General features: G+C 28.0%; 2 protein-coding genes across 2 annotated transcripts; both read left to right on the forward strand.

Annotated features, from left to right (window-relative positions):
• The first annotated feature begins 719 nt into the window (after positions 1 to 719).
• Positions 720 to 4,504, forward strand: LOC114185888 (Long-chain fatty alcohol dehydrogenase family protein). Its single transcript, XM_028073832.2, has 3 exons — positions 720 to 1,014; positions 1,150 to 1,422; positions 2,559 to 4,504. Exons 1-3 carry the CDS (start codon positions 814 to 816, stop codon positions 4,302 to 4,304), a joined length of 2,220 nt encoding a protein of 739 aa, XP_027929633.1. The 5' UTR covers positions 720 to 813; the 3' UTR covers positions 4,305 to 4,504.
• An 8,449-nt stretch (positions 4,505 to 12,953) lies between these two features.
• On the forward strand, positions 12,954 to 13,316 carry LOC114163379 (uncharacterized). Its single transcript, XM_028047689.2, has one exon. It carries the CDS (start codon positions 12,954 to 12,956, stop codon positions 13,314 to 13,316), a length of 363 nt encoding a protein of 120 aa, XP_027903490.2.
• The last annotated feature ends 7,916 nt before the right edge of the window (positions 13,317 to 21,232 follow it).

Raw genomic sequence — 21,232 nt, forward strand, 5'->3', positions numbered from 1 at the left:
ATAATCTTTTACCCAAAATGAATCTAAAGAGTGGTTGAGAGAAAATTTAAACAAATACCATAAATAGTAAACAAGTGATTTTTACACTAAAATAAAAAATTTGTTATCCATAAATGAATTTTGTAAAAAACTCCTATGGAAGATGTGCGTGAGACATATCACCATCTTCCTTAAATTGAATTTCATTCATTTACGCATTCTCCCATATCTGGCCTCCATGCAATCCATACCCCGTCAACTCAAACACACACTACAATGCTCCAAAGATTCTCTTTTTCATCAATTTCTTAACAAATCACAATTTTGCGTGATCGGTTAAATTGATGTAAAATTTTGATATAAATTGATTTTTTAATACAAAATCAGTACGTATTTAATTTCTAAAATCAATTAGAAAGTAAAAAATTCACATTAAAAAACACAACTAATTCTTCTGCATTGGAATCATATTTAACGTTGAATCAAATACATCCTTGCTCTTTTGTCTTCAACTGCAACTCCACTTCAGATTTTAATCTGTTCAATTTTTTTATATTATTTCTCAGTTCAATTTTTAAAATATATAAAAGTAAATTAAAATATTTTAAAACATAAAAAATAATATCAACTAATACATTCTAAAGGTTGGAAAATCCAAATTCTTCCTGCCATCATATATCAACGAAACACAATCACCAAACGGAAACTGGGCCAAAGATATATGTTGGCCCAATTTCTTTTCTTTCCCCTTCTTCTGGTGTCTATATATAAAAAAACACATTTTGTAACAACTTGTGCAACATAAATACTTAACAGAGAAAGAAAAGAGAGAGAATGGAGGGGAGTGTGAATTGTCACCCATTACTGAGAGGAGGTAGAAGAGAGAAAGGTTACAGCCATGGGTTATCCACTTCTCAGATGCATGTCATGGCTTCTATTTGTCACACCCTCTTTCCTTTCGCACCATCGGAGGAAACTTCACAACACCAACAACCTCTCTCACCCTCTGTTTCTCATGTCCCTTTCCCTGAAGAGGTAATTTTTCAAACACTTACTTCTATATTGTATTCTATGATGCATAATTGAGTTTTATCCGTTCTTTCTGGTTAAGAAACTCAACTCATACACGCTGCTTCCAATTCATTCACTTCTTCTCTGGATGAAAATCAGGCTGCGGAGCTTATGCGGAAGAGGGTTGTGCCAGAAGCATTGTCGCTGGTGAATTGGGTTCTTTGGATACTGTCCTTCAGATTGGGGACACTGTTGATCTGTGGAAGACTTTGTTTGGACTGGAAGTGGCCTTTCATCCACTGCTTCTCTGAGATCTCCTTCGACAAGAGAGAACAGATTCTCAGGAACTGGTGCAGGGAGAAGCGTTGGGTGCCCCTTCGGATAGTGTTTTTGCTCATCAAACTTACTTTCTTCTACACTTTCTTCTCGAGGGTAAGCTTTCTGACTTGTTCTAATAACATTGAATTCAGTGTTGGTTGAAGATTTGAATTGCAGATCACGATTTTTCGTCATTATTATCAAGCATCGCTGTATGTACATGTGCTATTTCTGCATCAAGTTGTCATTCACATTTAATGATCATAGTTGTCCGATTGAGATTATCATGTTTGAGTTAAAAAGGATTTCGTAGTTACTTGAAAAACCATCTCTGTATACTTCAAAAACAGACAGATATTTTCAGAAGTTTGACTCATGACTTTAGTATATGAGATAATGATATATGTTAAGAGGTTTGACAAATGACTTGAATAGATGAGTTATTTCCAAAAGTTACCACTAAAATATGGATATTTGATTAACCAACACGTTTCTTGATAAATATTTAAGGATTTCTTATTCTTAGTGAGGAAAATATTTTATTCTTTATTTTTTTCAAAGTGAATTATCTATTTTGTCCTTTTCAATTTTTTACTTCAATATACATTTGTTATATTTTTTTATCTCTCTAGATTATGATAACTAATTTTTCTCCCATCATATTAATTAAATTAAGGGTATATTTTAAAAAACAAAAGGTTGTATTATCTTGAAATTTAAAAAAAAAATACAGATAAAAAAAATTGACAATTAAAAAGAACAAATGGAATATTAGATAATGTGATTATTAATGAACACCTGTCCCATTTCAGAATAATAGTCTTTTTAGCTTTTTATATGTATTCCAAAATATTTTTTTCCAACAATACCGTTGTATATAATTGAGAGAAATCAATACAGTATCATTTATATTGAAGAGAAACACAAAAAACAGTTTAATAAAAGTTGGAAAAAAAATTATCTAAATTGTAGTAATTAAATATTTCTTAATAAATGTGTCACGATCTTTAAAGGCTGTTGTTTTAAAATGGACTGAGGATCACTTTACTGGTTGGAAAACAACTGGATTAGTGCAGTGCTAATTAATATTTTCATTAATCCAATGATCAATCTGATTCTAAATTCTCGTTTAGCATGTCATGATGTGAAACATGTATATTGAATTTCTCATGTATCTCCCTCACAAATTATTTACTTGTTTAATGTTTATATATTTTTTGCCTTTTTATATGTTTCCCCAAACAATGCAGGCTGATGAAAATGGACATAATCCCGCATGGGAAGCAATTGGATACAAGGTGGACACCAAGGAAAAGTTGGTACAGAAGAAGAGGCCTCTGCAAAAGGGATTAATAGAGACTATGTATGAAACTGATTCTACTTTGATGCAATCCCTCAGTGAAAAAGGCCTTGAAGTTACTGAAGATAAACTGCAGAACCTATACAAGGTAAAATGTGATGTTGTCATTGTGGGGTCTGGTTGTGGTGGTGGAGTTGCAGCTGCAGTTCTTGCAAACTCTGGTCAGAAAGTAATCGTCCTAGAGAAAGGAGAGTATTTTGTTTCCCATGATTATTCTTCCCTGGAAGGACCATCCATGAACGAGCTATACGAATCAGGTGGAATTCTGCCAAGTCTTGATGGGAAGATGATGATCCTAGCTGGCTCAACTGTGGGTGGTGGCTCTGCTGTAAACTGGTCTGCATGCATCAGAACACCTGATTCTGTTCTGAGGGAATGGTCGAAGAAAAATAAAATTCCACTTTTTGCAAGCTCTGATTATCAATCTGCCATGGACACGGTATGCAGAAGGATTGGTGTGACAGAGAAGTGCAAGAAACAAGGCTTTCAGAATCAAATTCTCATACAAGGATGTGAGAAAATGGGCTTGAAAGTAGAACCAGTGGCTACAAATTCCTCAGCAGATCATTATTGCGGTTCATGTTGTTATGGTTGTAGGACAGGAGATAAGAAGGGCACTGACTCTACTTGGTTGGTTGATGCTGTAGGAAATGGTGCAGTGATCCTCTCGGGATGTAAAGCAGAGAGATTCATACTTGAAGATGAAAATGGTGGAATGAAGAAAAAGAAATGTTCAGGGGTTATTGCAGCAGCAACTTGGAGGAGTAAGGTGACAAAGAAACTCCTAATAGAATCCAAGGTAACTATTTCAGCATGTGGCTCTCTGTCCACTCCTCCTCTAATGATTTCTAGTGGACTGAAAAATCCAAACATTGGAAGGAATCTCCATCTCCACCCAGTTCAATTTGCATGGGGATACTTCCCAGAAGACATGACAAACTTCAGTGGCAATAACTATGAGGGTGGGATCATAACTTCAATCCACAAGGTATTTGCAGAAGATTCCACCCCAAGATTCATCATAGAAACACCTTCGCTAGGACCAGGATCGTTTTCAGCATTGGCTCCCTGGCTTTCAGCACATGACATGAAAGACAGGATGGAAAAGTATGCAAGAACTGCTAACATTTTTACCTTGATTAGAGACCATGGATCAGGAGAAGTTAAATCTGAAGGGAGAATAACTTACAGACTTGACCAGGTGGACAAAGAAAACCTTAGAATTGGACTGAGGAAGGCCTTGAGGATTTTGGTTGCAGCAGGTGCTGTGGAAGTTGGCACATTCAGGAGTGATGGCCAAAGACTGAAATGTAGGGGAATGAAGGAGGAAGATTTAGAGGAATTTGTTGACAGTGTGACAATAGTTGGGGGTCCAAGGTCCAGGAATGAACTCTGGGCAGTGCTTACATCTGCACATCAGATGACAAGTTGTAGAATGGGTGCTACTGAAGAAGAAGGTGCAGTTGATGAAAATGGTGAGAGTTGGGAAGCAAAAGGGTTGTATGTGTGTGATGGGAGTGTTTTGCCCAGTGCAGTTGGTGTCAACCCCATGGTAACCATTCAGTCTACAGTATACTGTATTGCCACCAAGATTGCAGAGTCACTTAGCAAAGGCAAACAAATCATAAATACTTAACTTGTATTATTTCATTGCATGATTTTTAGTCAAATTGTATAATTCCCGTGCAAGCTTTTAGTTAAGTTGTATTATTTCAATGCACAATTTATTCCGGCTACACCGGCATTGTTACTTGTAGTTAATGAATTTGTATGTAACAGTGTCAACGCATGCTCTTGAGGACTTTATATTCAAATTTTAATCTGTGTTTTAATCAATTATGTACTATCACTGTTTAAGGTTATTGCTTTTTCTTGATTTTACTATTTTATTTTTTATTTTTCCACTATGATAAATACATATATAATTTAATTAATTAAATATGAAGAAGAGAAGATTAAGTGCATAAACAATGAAAAAATAATTAATGTTATCATAAATAACACTTAAATAAAAAAGAAGATAAAATACTAATTTAGTTTTTATTTTTATTTAGTTTTGTCAATTTAATTTTTTTTTTCTCAAAAAAATTTCAATTTTCGTCAATTTCATTCAATTTAGTCATTTTATTAATTTCATTTAAATAATTAATAGACATGTAACAATATATGTCAAGTCACATATCAATTCATGATTTTCTTAATTTTTTAATTTTTTTATAATTTTCTTAATTTAAAAAAAAAAAAAACAAATGTCAAACCAATATCGTGTCATGTAGTATTAGTAATGTGATGTTTTGTAACATCTCAATTTTAGCAACTTGAAACTAATAAAAATAGGAAGTTTTATCATAGTTCCAAATCAGATGATCCAGTATATTAATACAATCTTACAAAAGATATGACTATAAAAATATATCAATTATACACTTAAACTAAACTAGTAAACTTTATGCTTAAACTGACACCTGCTAAAGCTCCCACTGGAAAGCTCCTCCACAACCTAAAATGATGGATCCTCATCCTCCAGAAGTGCCCTTGACACTGCAACCACATCTGTTCCCACCGAAAATGTAATCATCGCAAAAGAAAAACATACAACACGAGACAGAAACACATAAAGCAAGGGTAAGCTAATAATGATTTAAAGAAAGTTACATTAGAGAAAGAGCATAATAACAATCAATTATCACAACTTCACATAGGAACATCTCAATACGCACACGTCATTCAACTCTAGACTCAATTATCCGGATATATGCAATTAATATCGGACCTTTTGGTGGCTTGCACCGTGTATGATTCCCAAACTCTGCAGAGTTTGACCTCAAGGGGTTATCACCCAATCATCACACCAGGTAAGTCTCCTTCGCGCCAAAGACTTGATCGAGTCCAGTGGCTAAGACCTCTTGCTACTCCTCACGACATAACTCATTATACTCTATATGAGCCTTAATGGTTATTGGAGCGTCAGGATACCAACCAAAATTGAGTCCTTATGTCTTTGCATGCCCCACCTCATCCACACTTAGAATTTCTCCACGAAATTCCTCCATAATTCACATACAACAGATCCATATTCACCCAATCTCACTCAAAGCATACTAAGACAGTCAAAATAATCCATTTCAGATCAGTTAATGCAATGAAACACATCAAAACAACACACATGAAATCTGGCAGCTCAGTGTTCAGCCTCATATTCCAACGCTCAGCCTCAGCATTAAAATTTCATTCCAGACCTACAAGGGTCCCAACGCTGGACCACCGCTCGGCTGGCGCTCAACCTCATTCTTCTCACATTTTTCAACGTTAGGCACCGCTGGGCTGGCGCTCAGCGCTGATCCTCTCACATTTTTCATGGCTCAGCCTTGAATTTTGAGACTCAGCCTTGCACCAGAAAACAACACATATTCTGTTTTTCGTTGGGAGATGTTTCACTGATTTCATGACCCAAATTGGCACTTCCATGGCAATGTTGTATAGTTTTCAAAATGGTTTTCAAGCAAAGTGAGATGATACCAATTAGAGCCATGATTCAAGTGTTCATTTTCCAATTCAACCTCAATTCACACAATGCAATCACAATTTCACTTATACCAAACATCAAACAATTCACATTCAATCACACTTCAAACAATCAATTCTAATTACACACAATTACATTCATTGTATACTCTAATTAAATTCAATTATCAGTTTCCCTTACCTGAAAAAGAAACTCTACATACCCAAACCGCTCAAAGAACACCAAAACACATCTAACTCCACATGATGCTCTATCTACACATAGAAACATCACAAGAACGATCAGAACCTACCATTATGATCACTGATCAATAAATACTCATACTAATGATTAAAACGTCACATGCAAGCGGAAGAGAGCTCGCATGCAACAAAAAATAGAAAAAGACTAAAAAGAGAACAGAAACTCAACTTACACGAACGGAGAAACTGATCGGTCCAATTTGAAGAGCTCGTCAAGAGGATCAATCCTACAATCTCGGTTCTTCAATCAGACGACCAGAGAGACATAACCTCTAGAGAGAAGTCAAAGAACTCTAGAAAAGTGGTTTCTAGAAAGATTGTGTGTTTTAAAATAATGAAACTCGTTTATAACGATTCTATTTATACTAAAATCTTTTAATATTAAAATAATTGAGTCTCACTATTTTTAAGCCACTATCACTTTTAAAACACCATTTTCTAGGGTCTTATACGTTTTAGGTTAGTGTCATATGCCAGTGTCTTCTACTTAACCTCATCCATTTAATTCCTATATATTCGTTATTTTTGTTTCATTCTGATCCAATTTTAAAAAAATGGAGCAATTTTGTCCTTTAAGTTGTTCATTTTTAAAAAAATTGTGACTGAATTTAATATAAGACACTAACACTAATACGAACATTTACATGTGACATTAGCCTTTATACGTGACATGTTACTATTATGTCACATGATGCTGGCTTAACACACTGCATTGCTCATTTTAATTTAACAAAAAAATAAAAATATAATAAAAAATTTAACAAAAAAATTAAAAATTAAAAAAATTTGAAAAAATCTAAAAAAAATGAATTGACATGTGACGTATATTGTTCATTATTTGTAAATTATTTAAATGGCATTTGAAAAAGACTAGCTTGAACAAAATTGACTAAAATTAGTATTCTAACCTAAAAAAATTAAACAAAAAGTATATTATGACTGAATTGATAAAACTGAACAAAAATAAAGACTAAATTAGTATTGTAACCTAAAAAACATTTGAAAATGAGAACCGATAAAAAGAAATTGTCAATATTGTTTCTACTTTTATTAGTTTTATTATTTCTACTTTTATTAATTTTGTCGTTTTTAAGACCTTTTAGCTTTTCTTTCTCAAACCATCCATTAATTGTCCTAGAAAAGTTTTTTAAGATGACCAGTTAAATGTCACATGTCTCAAGTAGATAATATCCATAATGTGTTATAGTGGTTGTTACTTTGTTCTTCTTTTAGATTTGTTTCGACTATTTGCTTTGATTATCATTTCTTGGTCAATATTAGTTATATCGTTTCTTCTCTTCTTCGATCCATATTCTAAAATGGCATGAATAGTTAGCTTTTATCTATTTCAATCACCTAACATATAGGATAAATAGTCAATTTTTAAAGAGTTATATGTTTTTTTATAACATTCTTCACTAACACAATTCCTTTCAAATATTATGTCTTGTGATCTTTTGGTTCTCATTCTTTTTACAAGAATCGACTTAATCGATTGTACGAAACACCTTTTTACAAGCTCTTAACTCCATAATAATACTCATTATTTTGAATTATTTGTTCTCTCGATACCCTATGTACATAACACTATTTTCAACATAATAAAACTTCATAAAATTATGAATTTTATTTTTCTAATGTAACACTCAATTTTTTTTTTTTTTATATTCAATACAAGAATTTCAATTCATACTTGATTTCTAACCATTGTATATAAAAAATGAATTTATTTATTTTTACGTTGACAAATTTTTCTCTCTTTTTTGACTTTCCTTTTCTTATTTACCATCAATTCCCATTTCTCTATTTTTCCTCTTCCCCCAGTTTTTTTTTCTCTCTTATTCTCTTCATCCTATGCACCAGTGTCTTCAGTCACAAGCACAACAACCACAATAGTGTCATATTGACAACACGCATCTATGGTCTCAACACGAACCTTGTACCCTAATTATTCGACGTAGGGTAACGAGTTGGCAAAAGAAAAAATGACGAGGTCCACAAGTGGAATGAACAAATGTTTTTAGACAAAGAGGAATGAGGTTTCAATTATTTTCATTCTCATATTTAAATATATTGAATTTAACATACTGTTTTTCACAGAGTATTTTAATTATTATCAAATAAAACTTTTATTTTAATCTCAAACAGTATTTAGTTTTTAAAATATTAATTGAAAACATCTCGTTGTCGCATTAATTGATGTTATTTTTGTAAGAGTCTGTAAAGATTTTTGGAGTGACAATGATAAGATTCTTCTCCATTGATTTTAATAACAATGACTTTTGTGGAAATTTTAATTGTTTGATGAAAAACTCTCACAACTGATATTGGTAAAATTTAATCTTAGTTAAAGTTGACCAAAAATTTTCTAATTAACATTAGAAAAAAAAGGTAAATAATATTGACATCATCCTTCAAAAACTAATCTGAACAATAATTGAACAAAAATCCCCTATTACACATGTAAATTAATAAAGTTTAATCAACATTAATAAAAAAAATAGTCCTCTTGATAACTGTTAAAAAAATATAAGCATATGTCAATAAATTACCTTACAATAAAAGAACTCTAATTAAATTAAAGTAAAAAATATATATAACATATATGAAAAATACTGTTTATATTTATGGACCAGAAAAAAAATGTATTAGTATTTGTAAAAAATGTAATATTAGCTCATACAAATAATTAAATAAATTCAGTGATATTAACGGAAAATACTTTTGGTTAACTTCAGTTTAAAATAAAAACTTTTACTAATATCACTTGATGATGCTTTAATTAAAATCGAAGTAAAAAATATATTAAGAAAAACATCATTTTAAGAGTAAGAATATATAAATTTAAGAATAATTTTAAATTTTTTATGTCTTAAATAAAATTTGAAATATTTTAACTTTTAATCGGATTTCTCTTTTAAATTTTGTATTCTTGTATACTCCAATATCAAATAATATCATAAAATATTTTAAATTTTCTATTAGAAAAAACTATTTTAAAAAAAAATTTAAACACATCATTATCATGTGAATAAAAAATATAAAATCTATTAAAAATAAAAAAAATTATTTTTATTTTATATTGTTTTACATTTTCAGATGTTTAATTTACGGTGAGAAATTACTGACTAAGTCGACAAATAGATAGATACATGAACATGACTACTAGATTCCCTTCACGCTTCACGTTTTAAGTATGATATGCATAAAACAGTTTTTCCACGAATAATGTTCATAAGATATAAAATAATTATTTTTTATTGTATAAAGGATTATTATTTAGTTTATATTTTATATACAACAGATAATCGTGACTAAGTTTCAGATTTCAAAACAATCATGACTTTATATATATATATATATATATATATATATATATATATATATATATATATATATAATATATATATATATATATATATGTTAATGCTTAATATAATTATAACTTTTTGGAATTTTAATATTACCGTACCCATTAGAAGCAGTTGAATCGCCATATAAAGTGTTAAAGAAAACACCAAAAAAAATATTATTTATACATTAATAACTGCACAAAGACTTGTCCATGCTACTCTATGCAATGCCTTTGTTACTGTCTTATTCACAGCTTGTTTAGACCAATTTGCATGAAAAAATTGGACTAATTTTTCCTTACATGAAAAACATGTTTGATCATATTTATTTTAAAAAATATACTTGATATTCATTTGAATAAAAAATATCAGATAATCAATCTTATGAAGCAGAATGAAATTAATTTTAAAAAAAAATAAAAGCATTTTAGTTACATAATTTTTAAACAATTCAAATAAGTTCTTTATATAACTAAAATAACATTTTTTTTCACTTATTTCAAATTAATCATGGTCCTTTAAGTCAAAGTATATATATTTACTATATCAAATTTCTAACCAATCATAAGGAAAAATATAAAAATAATTATATTTATGTAAACCATAATTGAAACTTATATAAGACTCTATATCTAACAATTAAAGTATTCAAATAAATTCTCAACGCCAATTATAATTAATTATAATTTCTGCATAAAATTCACAATACACAGTGACTATGTTACCATTACGTTGAGGTTATCTATCTTGAAATTTTATAAAAAATATAAATAATTTTTCTTACATAAAATTTATCTTCAAATCAATTTCTAAAATTAAACAACATATAACAAAATTCAATATGTGACAATAACTATTTTTTCAACTGACCCACATGATAAAATCATAATAAAAAATAATACAAAATATTTAACGTAAATAAAAGTAAAATCTATTTGAATAAAAATATCATCCGGTCTTTCATTCATTTTGAGAAGAGATAAAAAGATATAAAATTAAGGAGAATAAAACTCAAAAAGATAAATGAAAGGAAATTTCTGGAAAGAGATTAAAAAGAAGAAGGAAAGAGTAAGGGACAAAGGATTACAAATTGTTATGTTTTTTCTCTATATATTTTTTTTGTTTTGTTAACATTATTTATTTTTCACAATAAAAAAATTATATGATAAAAAAAAAAACTATCTTTGCGTGTGCTTTTAGTTGAGGTTTTTAATTATTTTTAATATAAATAATTATTTTCATTAAATGATCTAAATAGGTGGTTAAGGAAAAGTGTTAAATGTACATTTGACTTTTGAGATGAATGGTTTAATGAAGTAAGAGAGAAAGAGATAGACAGGGATAAGTTGATGGATATAATAAATGATTTGATGAAAAAAAATGTGAAAGTAATATTAAATATTAAGAAAATGAAAGTCATATAAGAAAATTAAATGTATGAATAAGATAATTAAATAATTTTTTTAATTTTTATAAAACCAAGAAGCTTTGGCTTTAATTTCTCTAAAGCATTTTTATCTTAAAATAATAGTTATGTATTTTCTATATTTTGTTTTTATATCATAATAAATGTATGTAAAGTATTTAAGATTTTGTGGAAAAGAAAAGTATAAATGATAAAAATAATAATTGAAGTCTATTTGAAGATGAACAATAAAGTTAGATAAAATTTTCTAAAAGTTTGATAATTTAGAAACAGATTTTCTTATCTATACTCATGTAGTGTTTATTTCCTTGTTTAAATAGATATATTTAGAATGTAATTGAATTTTATAAAAGATTGAAATATTTTATAATAAAAGTATGTCTTTTTTAACATTTTTTAAATTAAAATTATATGAATGTATAAAAATAACTGAGTACCTAAAATTATATATTTTTTATTAACATTAAAAACGATTTTGCAGTTAACATAAGAAATATATTAATTTTAATTGATATGAGCTAAGTTATTTTCAACTAACATTCATCATAATATAATTCATGTTATTTTTTAAATATGTTAAATTTTAATTTCCTTATCCAATATTAAAAAAAATTCTTGAATAATTATGAAAAATTAATTTGATTAGTATTAATTTGAATTGTTTTATCTCAACTTATCAGACTATTTTTAAACTTATATAAGTAAAAGAAATTAAAATTTATATAAATTGTTTGTCTAATTAATATTGTTGGAATTATTTCTTTAGGGGAAGAATATTTATTATTAAATTAAATATATTTTTATTCTTTAAATTCATTATTTTTGTCTATTTTTTATATATTTTTGTCCTAAAATTAAAAAAGTATAGATATAATTATCTTAATTTAATTATATTAAATTTTTTTACATGACAATTATGATATAGGTGTTTTAATACATTTAATTCAAATATTATTATAAAATTATATCTATTAAATCCAAAAAAATTAATATTAAAATATGATCAAAATTTATTAAAAGTTAAAATGTAAGTGAATTTCAATTTTAAACTAAACTAAAAAACATACTTATTTTTGTTATATTATATTTATCAGACTTTTCTGAATCAGGTGAATATAATTTTATAGATGTCAATCAATTATCAAATTTTTTTTCAAAAGACATGCAACATACATACAATAACTTTTGTATTTGATGTGACTAAAGTATGTTATCTAAATATAGAAATTAAAACTTAATAAATTAAAGATAAAAACAATTCAATTTTAATATCTTTTAATTTCCTAAATTTATAAAATTCTATCAAAATTCAATGTCAAAAAGAAAAGTTTCAAATCATTATCTCAAATTATATATATAAATAAAAGGTAAAACTATTTATCTCAATGATTAATGAGAGAAAACTTGAACTGGTTAACAAAATGCAAACGACAAAATAACTCGAAAGTTGTGCAAATATAAAAGGCAGAAAAAAAAATGAGTCATCTCTTGCACACCGCTTGGCATGAATGTAATTTCTGTTAGTAGTCAAGGCCATTTAGTTGCGTCAGTGAATATAAATACCACCCTCCATAACTTCTTCATTGTTCCAACGTTACCTCTTCCTCGTTATCATCGCCACTCTATTCTTCAATTCACATTTTCTTCACTCCACACTCAGATTCCTTTCTCACTTTTTTTTTTTCTGTCTGATGATAGTGATGTGTGCAGTGTAGAAGAAAAAATGAGTACCAAAACAATGCGTCCTCCCTCTCGCCGTGCACCACTGCCACTGAACGGTGGCGGTAAGCGCAAGGAGAGGCATCACGGTCACAGTTCCCAAAAACCCATATCCTCACCCACAGTTACCAAATTGCCCAAGCTTGCGGGCTCAGACCCAGTCTCAACCAACGTGCTCATGGCTGGGTACTTGGCCCATGAGTTTCTCAGCAAAGGAACTCTGTTGGGTCGTAAGATGGGCCAATCGCCAAGCCCGCAAGAGGAATCGCAGCAGCAGAAATACGAGAGGTATGTCGAGCTAACCCTCTTGTTGAAGAAGGAGGGGGCCCACCTCTTTGACATTGTAAACCCAAACCAATTGGCCCAATTCTTAAAGCTATGATTAGACATGTTTTCTTGTTAATATTAATACATAAGGCCTGGCCAAAGGAAAAAAAAATGGTTAACATAGACTTCCTAGGAACTACCATCAATGGAAAAAAGTAGTGAGGAAGATGAACTTGTTGTAGCTTTGTTTTTGCCTATGACATGTGGCCATCCATATATGCATGCAACCACTTTTATATCTAAGATCATCATGATGGAGATGATGTGTGATGAGTCCATTCACATGTCACTTCTGATACCTTCATAATTCCTGGATCCCCATTCTTTTTTTCTTTTCTCTTTGATGTTTTTCTAAGAAATTAATTTTGCTGTTTTATCTCTTTCTTGTGTGTTCATTATTGATTTATTAAAAAATACCAGTGGAATACAAATAAATACAAATAGTACATAGCATAGTCGAGTCTTAAAGTAAATAAATGGGTTTAATTAATTAGTGGATTCAAAAATTGGCCACGTGTCATTGGATCAACAGATGTATATCATGCAGATGGAATAGAATAACTTATTTTATTTTATGTGTGTTATTTAAATTTATATTACTAAAGTGTTGTATGAAAATTAAATGCTTTAATATTTAAATTAAAATGTTCTTCTTCTTTTTAATTTATGAATATTCTCTTAGAAAAATTATATATGTACCTTATTTTTACAAAAAACAAATATTTAATTATAAAGAATTATTTTGAAGCACAAAATATAAAATATAAAGAACCAAATAAAATTTAAAAATATAAGGTAGGAATAAATTTCTTGTTTCATTCTTAAAATTCATTGAAAATGTTGTCTGGCTTATTTTTACAGCTAATACTTAGAAACAAATAAGGTAAATTTTAGAAGAGATGTAGATTTAGAAGTGACGAATACTTGTGAAATGTAATGTAAATTTAAAGAAAAACTATTTTATCTAAGTGAAAGTCATGTATACAAGTGAATTAAAATTCTAACTCCTAAAATCAATTCATTAATTAAATACTTTTTTAATAATATTTTAAGAAACATTGTTAATAAAAGAACTGAATACGCATTAAAATAATTAAGGAAAAGAAATTGATTACATAAGTGTTAAAATGATTATTTAGTAGAAAAGGTCAGAGATGAAAATGACACATAATTACATAATTAACTTAAGATTTTAATAAGTTTTAAAGAAAATAAGTATTGGTTGAATTTTGTATTTTTTTATACATAATCGTTTCCATTTATAGTGATTACTATTTCAGTCATTAAAAAGTTTAAATTAAACTGATATTCTCTTCTTCAATAAATTCTTAATTTTTTAATTTCTACCTTAAGAGAAAGTGATGCGTTTATTGAAAGAATTTAACTATTTCAATACAAACATTTTAAAATATTGTATTTGTTACTATTATTATATATAAAATAGTCTTAATATGCAAGACGGGAGGTGTAACGTTTTTTTAATGTACCCAATTTTGTTTTTAACCTCTATCATGGGTTAATAAGAAAAATAAATTAAAAAAATATGTACGATTGAATAAGTTATATATGATTGATAAATACTTTTAAAAAACTTTCATCCACCCACCAACATTATAGTATTGTCAATGTTTATTTATTATAACGATTTAAATTTTTTAATTATAATTAATGACTAATAAATTTATTTACAATATATAAAAATGCAAGTCAGAATTTAATTGGAGTCTTAGTTATTAGTATGTGTTATGTTTAATACACCTTAGGGAAAAAAAAAGGCTATCTATAATATAAGGGTTGGTTAGTCCTTAATTAAAATCTATAAATGGATGTTGTAAAAATATATTAGTGTAAAAAAACACTTTTTTATTTTAATTTTTCATTGGTTTTAAGAAATAGTTTTTTTCAAAGTACTATTGTAATTTCTCATTTAGTAGTACAAGACTACTAAACAAAATATTAAACATTTTATAATAATAATAATAATAATAATAATTATTATTATTATTATTATTATAACCTATTATTGGGAATGTAGGTCAATACACTAAACTCATAGACTCACAAGAATGGAGTTTACATGATGAAAGTTGAAAGATGTTCTTACAATGAGATTTGAGTTTAATTTATCTGATTTTTTTTATTTTTTTATTTTTTTATTTTTTTAATTTTTTAATTTTTTAATTTTTTTAATTTTTTTAATTTTTTTAATTTTTTTAATTTTTTTAATTTTTTTAATTTTTTTAATTTTTTTAATTTTTTTTGTAAAATAAAAAATAAAAAAATGTCATGTGTCAGGTTCCTATTGTGACATGTGACGTTGTTAGTGTCACGTGATAATGCAATGCCACGTGTCAATGTCATTGTGTTGATTTTAATTGAGTTCCCATATATGTCTTCTTGATTCAATTTAGTCGCTACTTTTGTATATCTGATTCAATTTTTGTCCTAATTTTTTTTAATAATTAAAATATTTTTGTAATCTATTTTTTATAAGATTAAAACTAATTAAGTATAAACATTTTTACAAAATTAAGTATTGATATTTATATTGTTTCTATCCAATTTCAGACCAAATTTATTATTTGTATAGATTTTATACCAATATTTTTTATTAAAAATGAATTCTTAACATATTACTTTATTAATTATTCTTTATTAAGTACTCATGTCTTGTTAATTATTGTTTTTTTTTTCAAAATAGAACAATATTGTCTCTCAGTAATTTTAAACCAAAAATTTTATTTGTATGAATGTTATACTAATATTTTTTTATTAAAAATAACTTAAAAAAATGATTTTTACCACTGAATTTTAATTTAAATATCAATACTTAATTTTTGTAAAAATATTTATACTTAATTAGTTTTAATTTTATAAAAAATAGATTTTAATTATTAAAAAAATTGGGTCAAAATTGAATAAGAGATACATAAGTAGAGACTAAATTGAACATTGAAATATATATGAGAACTAAATTGAGATCAAGACAATTATATTTGTGGTGATACTGACACGTTACCACGTGACACTGACAACGCCATGTGTCACACCAGATACTTGACACGTGGCATTTTTTTTGTTTTATTAAAAAATTAAAAATAAAAAAAAAACAAAAAAATCACAGACTGACATGTGACATGCCATTAACGGTATTAGTCATCTCCGTCTAAAAATGACCTAATTAAAGTACTTTTTCAAAAATTAAGGTACAATTAACACTTATTTAAAAGTGCGTACCAAATTGAGACACCTCTATCAAAATGAATATCATTCTATCCGAATAATTAAACCTAAAATAATAGTAAGCACTTTAGTTTATATAGTTTCATCCCAACTTGAATTTATGTCAATTATAATCAAAACTTCACTAAAAGTATTATCACTGTCACTTTGTACTTGCATAAATAAAAGATATACCATGACTTCACTAATAATATGATATATAGATCAAGACATAAGAAGTTAAGGTTTATATCTAATTTATTAACAAATATATATCTGAGTTATTAGTAGATATGTGAACCACCTTAAAATAATAAATTGAGATTAATTAAAAATGTATATAATTTATAGATAAAATATTACATATATTCATTTAAAAACTTCATAGATAATATTGTTTGAATGGGTGGTGAATGTATTTTATGATACTACCCACTAATGTATGCTTACTTAATTTAGTGTTATAAATGGAAAACAATTATTAATACATATTTTTAAAATATTAAACATGTGATGTGAAGTTTTTTTTTTTTAAATCTACATGCTTTTTAAAAAGGGATTACATTGGAAAATATTCTCATTTCTGTTGTGGAAATTTTAGTACATCTAACATAGTGGGCTAATCATAATAAAGTTTTGGCTTAAATACCTGTTTGGTCCTTATTTTTGTAGTGTTTGTTGCGGATGATTCTCATTTTGACAGAATGTTTAAAATGGTCCTCATTTTTACCGAATGTTTAAAATGGTCCTCATTTTCGCAATTCGTGTTTTATCTGATCATTTTCTGTGACATCGTTTAAATTATTAACGGAGCATTGTACAGTACACGTAACACACTATAATACAAACTGTGTCACCTGTACAATGCTCCGTTAATGATTTAAACGGCATCACAGAAAAGGACTAAATAAATACGAATTGCGAAACTAAGGACCATTTTAAACATTCGGTAAAAATGAGGATTATTTTAAACATTCTGTCAAAATGATGACCATTCGCAACAAACACTACGAAAATAAGGACCAAAAAGGTATTTAAGCCTAAAGTTTTTGTAAGTGGTTAAATCTCTACGGAAGATTATGTACTTTTTTTCACTGTTTACCGAAAATAAAGATGTTGTTGGTGGAAGATTTGATATTTATTTGGATGTATGTATATTTGTGAGGGTGATTGGTAATTGTATGTGTTATAAAAGATTAGTTGGAGAATTATAAACATTGCAAATGATGTTTGCATGTTTGGAAGTATAGTTGACAATTGTTTCTCATCGTGATTTTTTTTTATCGTTAGAAATAGGTGCTTGAGAGCTTTCTATTGTTCAAATATCACTTCATCACTTAAGCAACATCAAGTGGTCAATAATAGTTACACTCATCGCTCATTACGGATCCAACCCCATGTGGATGCTTCAATGATTAATTATATAACTTATGTGAGAGATTAATACAATTTTCTCTTCTCTCAGAGGATATCATTAATGGTGTGTTTGGATGAGGTATTTTAATGAAGTAATTCATTTTTTTTGAAGAATTTAAATTTCTTTGTAATGAAATGCTTTGTTTGAATGGAGAAATTAAAAAGTATTTAAAATATAATCATTTTTTTGAAGTATTTCATTTAGCTAAATTAGTAAAAATTCATATACCCTCAAAATTGGTGGAATTTGAATTTCTTCTCACTCAACCTTACCCTCAAAATGACCCAAACGGGTCGAACGGGCTCAATGACCAAGACGTATCGGGCGGGCCCAATGACCCAAATCGATCAGGCAGGCCCAACGACCCACATGGACCGGGCAGGCCAAACAACCTAGAAGTGTCGGCGGGCTCGACGACCCAGACGTGTCAGGCAGGTCTAACGACCGTACATGCCAGACCGGCCCAACGACCCACATGGGCCCGATTGACCCAATGACTCATATGGGCCCAACGACCCGTACGTGCCCGACTAACCCGACAACTCAAACGAACCCAACTAGTCCGCCAACCCGACGACCTAGGCGTTGAGCCCGTTTCCAAATTTATCATGAACTCAAAACATAATGAAACCTAAAATAAATATTGTTAAAATGAAATTTTATCTCACAAAAAATTCAATTGTTTTATCCAAACAATAAATTGAAATGTAAGGTATTTTAATTTCTTTATCCAAACAAGTTATTTAAAAAATGAAGGGAATTTAATTACAAGCAATTCAAATACAATGCATTTCAATTTAAGGGTGTATTTGTTTCTAAAGATAGATTTGAGGAGAAGTGAGTATATAGATTTAAGGAGACAAAGAGATGAAAGTGAGTTGTTTGTGTTAAGAGATAAAAATGTAAAAGTGAAAAAATTTAAAAGTAAAGTAAGTCTATGAGTAATTTGATGGATGTCATAAATATAAAACAAATATTTTAATAATGAATAATTTAATAAATGTGATATATATAAAATAATATTTTAATAGGTAAAATTATTATATTACAGTTTTACCTGTGATTAAAATTAGTATAACATAAAATATAATAATAATTATTAGTTTTATTATTATTATTATTAGTTTTAATATTATTATTATTAATTGTATTTAAGGTTTAATAATAATAATAATTATTATTATTAAAAAAATTAATAATTTTAGTTATATAATTAAAAATAGTAATGTTATTATTATTATTATTATTATTATTATTATTATTATTATTATTATTATTATTATTATTATTATTATTACGACAACTATCGTCGTCGTTAATTATTTAGAAAGTTTAATAATAAGTGAAAATATGAGGGTTAAGGGTATGAGTAAGAAAACACTTATTTAATTTTTTTTTAATTTGTGTATTTAATAAATTGTAAAATTTTAATTTAAGTTTTACAACAAGTATTTTTTTGTTTATTTTCTATCTTTTTTTCAATATTACTTTGTTAGTTGGTGTTTGACATATTATTAAATTTTTTATTAATTTTTAACTCGAGTTTTTATAATAAAAATTAATATATATTTTATTATAAAAAATTATATATTACTTTTCAATAATTTACATTATATTATTGCTGTTTCAAATTAATAGAAAAAAAATGTTAGTATATGTTATACATACATATAACAAAAAGAGAAAAAAAAAATTTAACTTTTTAATAATTTAGAGTGTAATATGCATTTTAAATTTTATTTTTTATTAACAAAAAACAAGTGTTGACAAAAGAAATTAGTTTGCAGTGATATGTAAGGTTAAAGTTCATGTGATGACATATCTTTTCTTCCTCATCTCTTTAAAATGAGATGATGAGAATATTGAAGTCTCTTTCAAATCCATCTTCCCAAATCAATTCATATTCGTTTAAGCAACCATTAAGGTCACTCTCAAATCTTGCAAATAGTACATCTCTTGAAGAAAACACATCCTAAGGGAGATCATGGATTTGAGTGAATTAGATGGTGAAGCTTGTGTTATTCACTTTAAGGATGTGTTCATTTGGGAGGAATGATTATAGGGAAAGAGAGTGGATTGATTTGGATAGATTTGAGGATGAAGTTTATGTTATTTTTTTAAGGGGTCTGGAAGTGATAATGAATTGGATTTGAGAATAAAATTTGTGAAAGTTTGTGGGGGATTTGACTGATATGATTAATTAAAAATAAAATTTAATAGATAAAATAAGTCGATTACCAAATTGTCTTTGATGTTAAAAGTACTATAAAATGACATTTAGATGGGTTATTATTATTTTTGAAAATACTTTTTTATGATGAATAAAATTATTAAAAATAATTTCTAATTGAAATAAATAAATTAAATTATATTTGATGTAAAAAATTAATTTTTTTTATTTTTAATATCAAAGTAAAAAAAGTTAAAGAAAACCAAAAGTTCTTGCAACACACAACCAAAAGTTTCAAAAGGAGGAATAGGTTCCAAAATAAAGAGAATCGGTTCCATTTCTGGTATGAAAATGCAAATTCGGTTTCAAAATACTTTGGACTTGATTCCATTTTTGCTCCATGCACCAATTCGTTATGAACCTCCATTTTCACCATTTTCTTTGCATCACATACCCCACATGTGTTGTTTCAAGAATCCACACAGGCTAGGCATCTCCCTCGTGCTGCTTCAGGAATCTTATTGTGGTTGGAAAAAAGGTGACAACATGAAGCTTGAAGAAAAGTGGGAACGTGCACGACTTTTTATGAGGATAATTTAGTAAAATATCATCCTTCACTTCCAAATCTCTTTGTGGAAACGCGATAGGAAAAATGACCTTATCTCGTGGTTTCGCACCTTCACTTTCCTTCCAATACGCACAAAGGAACATGAAAAATCATTGTTGATCATCGCTCGCAAATCTATTCTATGTGTTTATCCACACAAACAAACACAGTGTAAGGGATTGAGATGTAAAAGTGTGGATTTAGAAGTAAAGGTTGTCAAAGTTTATGAGTGACAAATATGGGAACCAATATAGGACGAATATTTGTCCAGCAGATAAGCTAGTACATGTACCTTACCCACCCTATTCATATCCCTAATCTTAATGGACCCATCTCTCACATTTATTCGCCTCTAATTCCTCACACTTCACTAAATACAAATTGAAGTGATTCACACTAGAGGTACTCACGCAGAGAAAACACAAACTTAAAATATTTTGTTTCCGACAAATGAAAGTGACTCTTACCATAATTACTCACGTGAATTAAATACAAACTTAGAGTATTCAAATTGTCGGTTTGTTTTCACTTGTTAAATGGATAGATTAAAAATAA

This window comes from Vigna unguiculata, chromosome 1, assembly GCF_037176805.1.
Source record: "Vigna unguiculata cultivar grain cowpea cultivar isolate G323 ecotype 2 chromosome 1, ASM3717680v1, whole genome shotgun sequence".
Classification (NCBI taxonomy): Eukaryota; Viridiplantae; Streptophyta; class Magnoliopsida; order Fabales; family Fabaceae; genus Vigna; species Vigna unguiculata.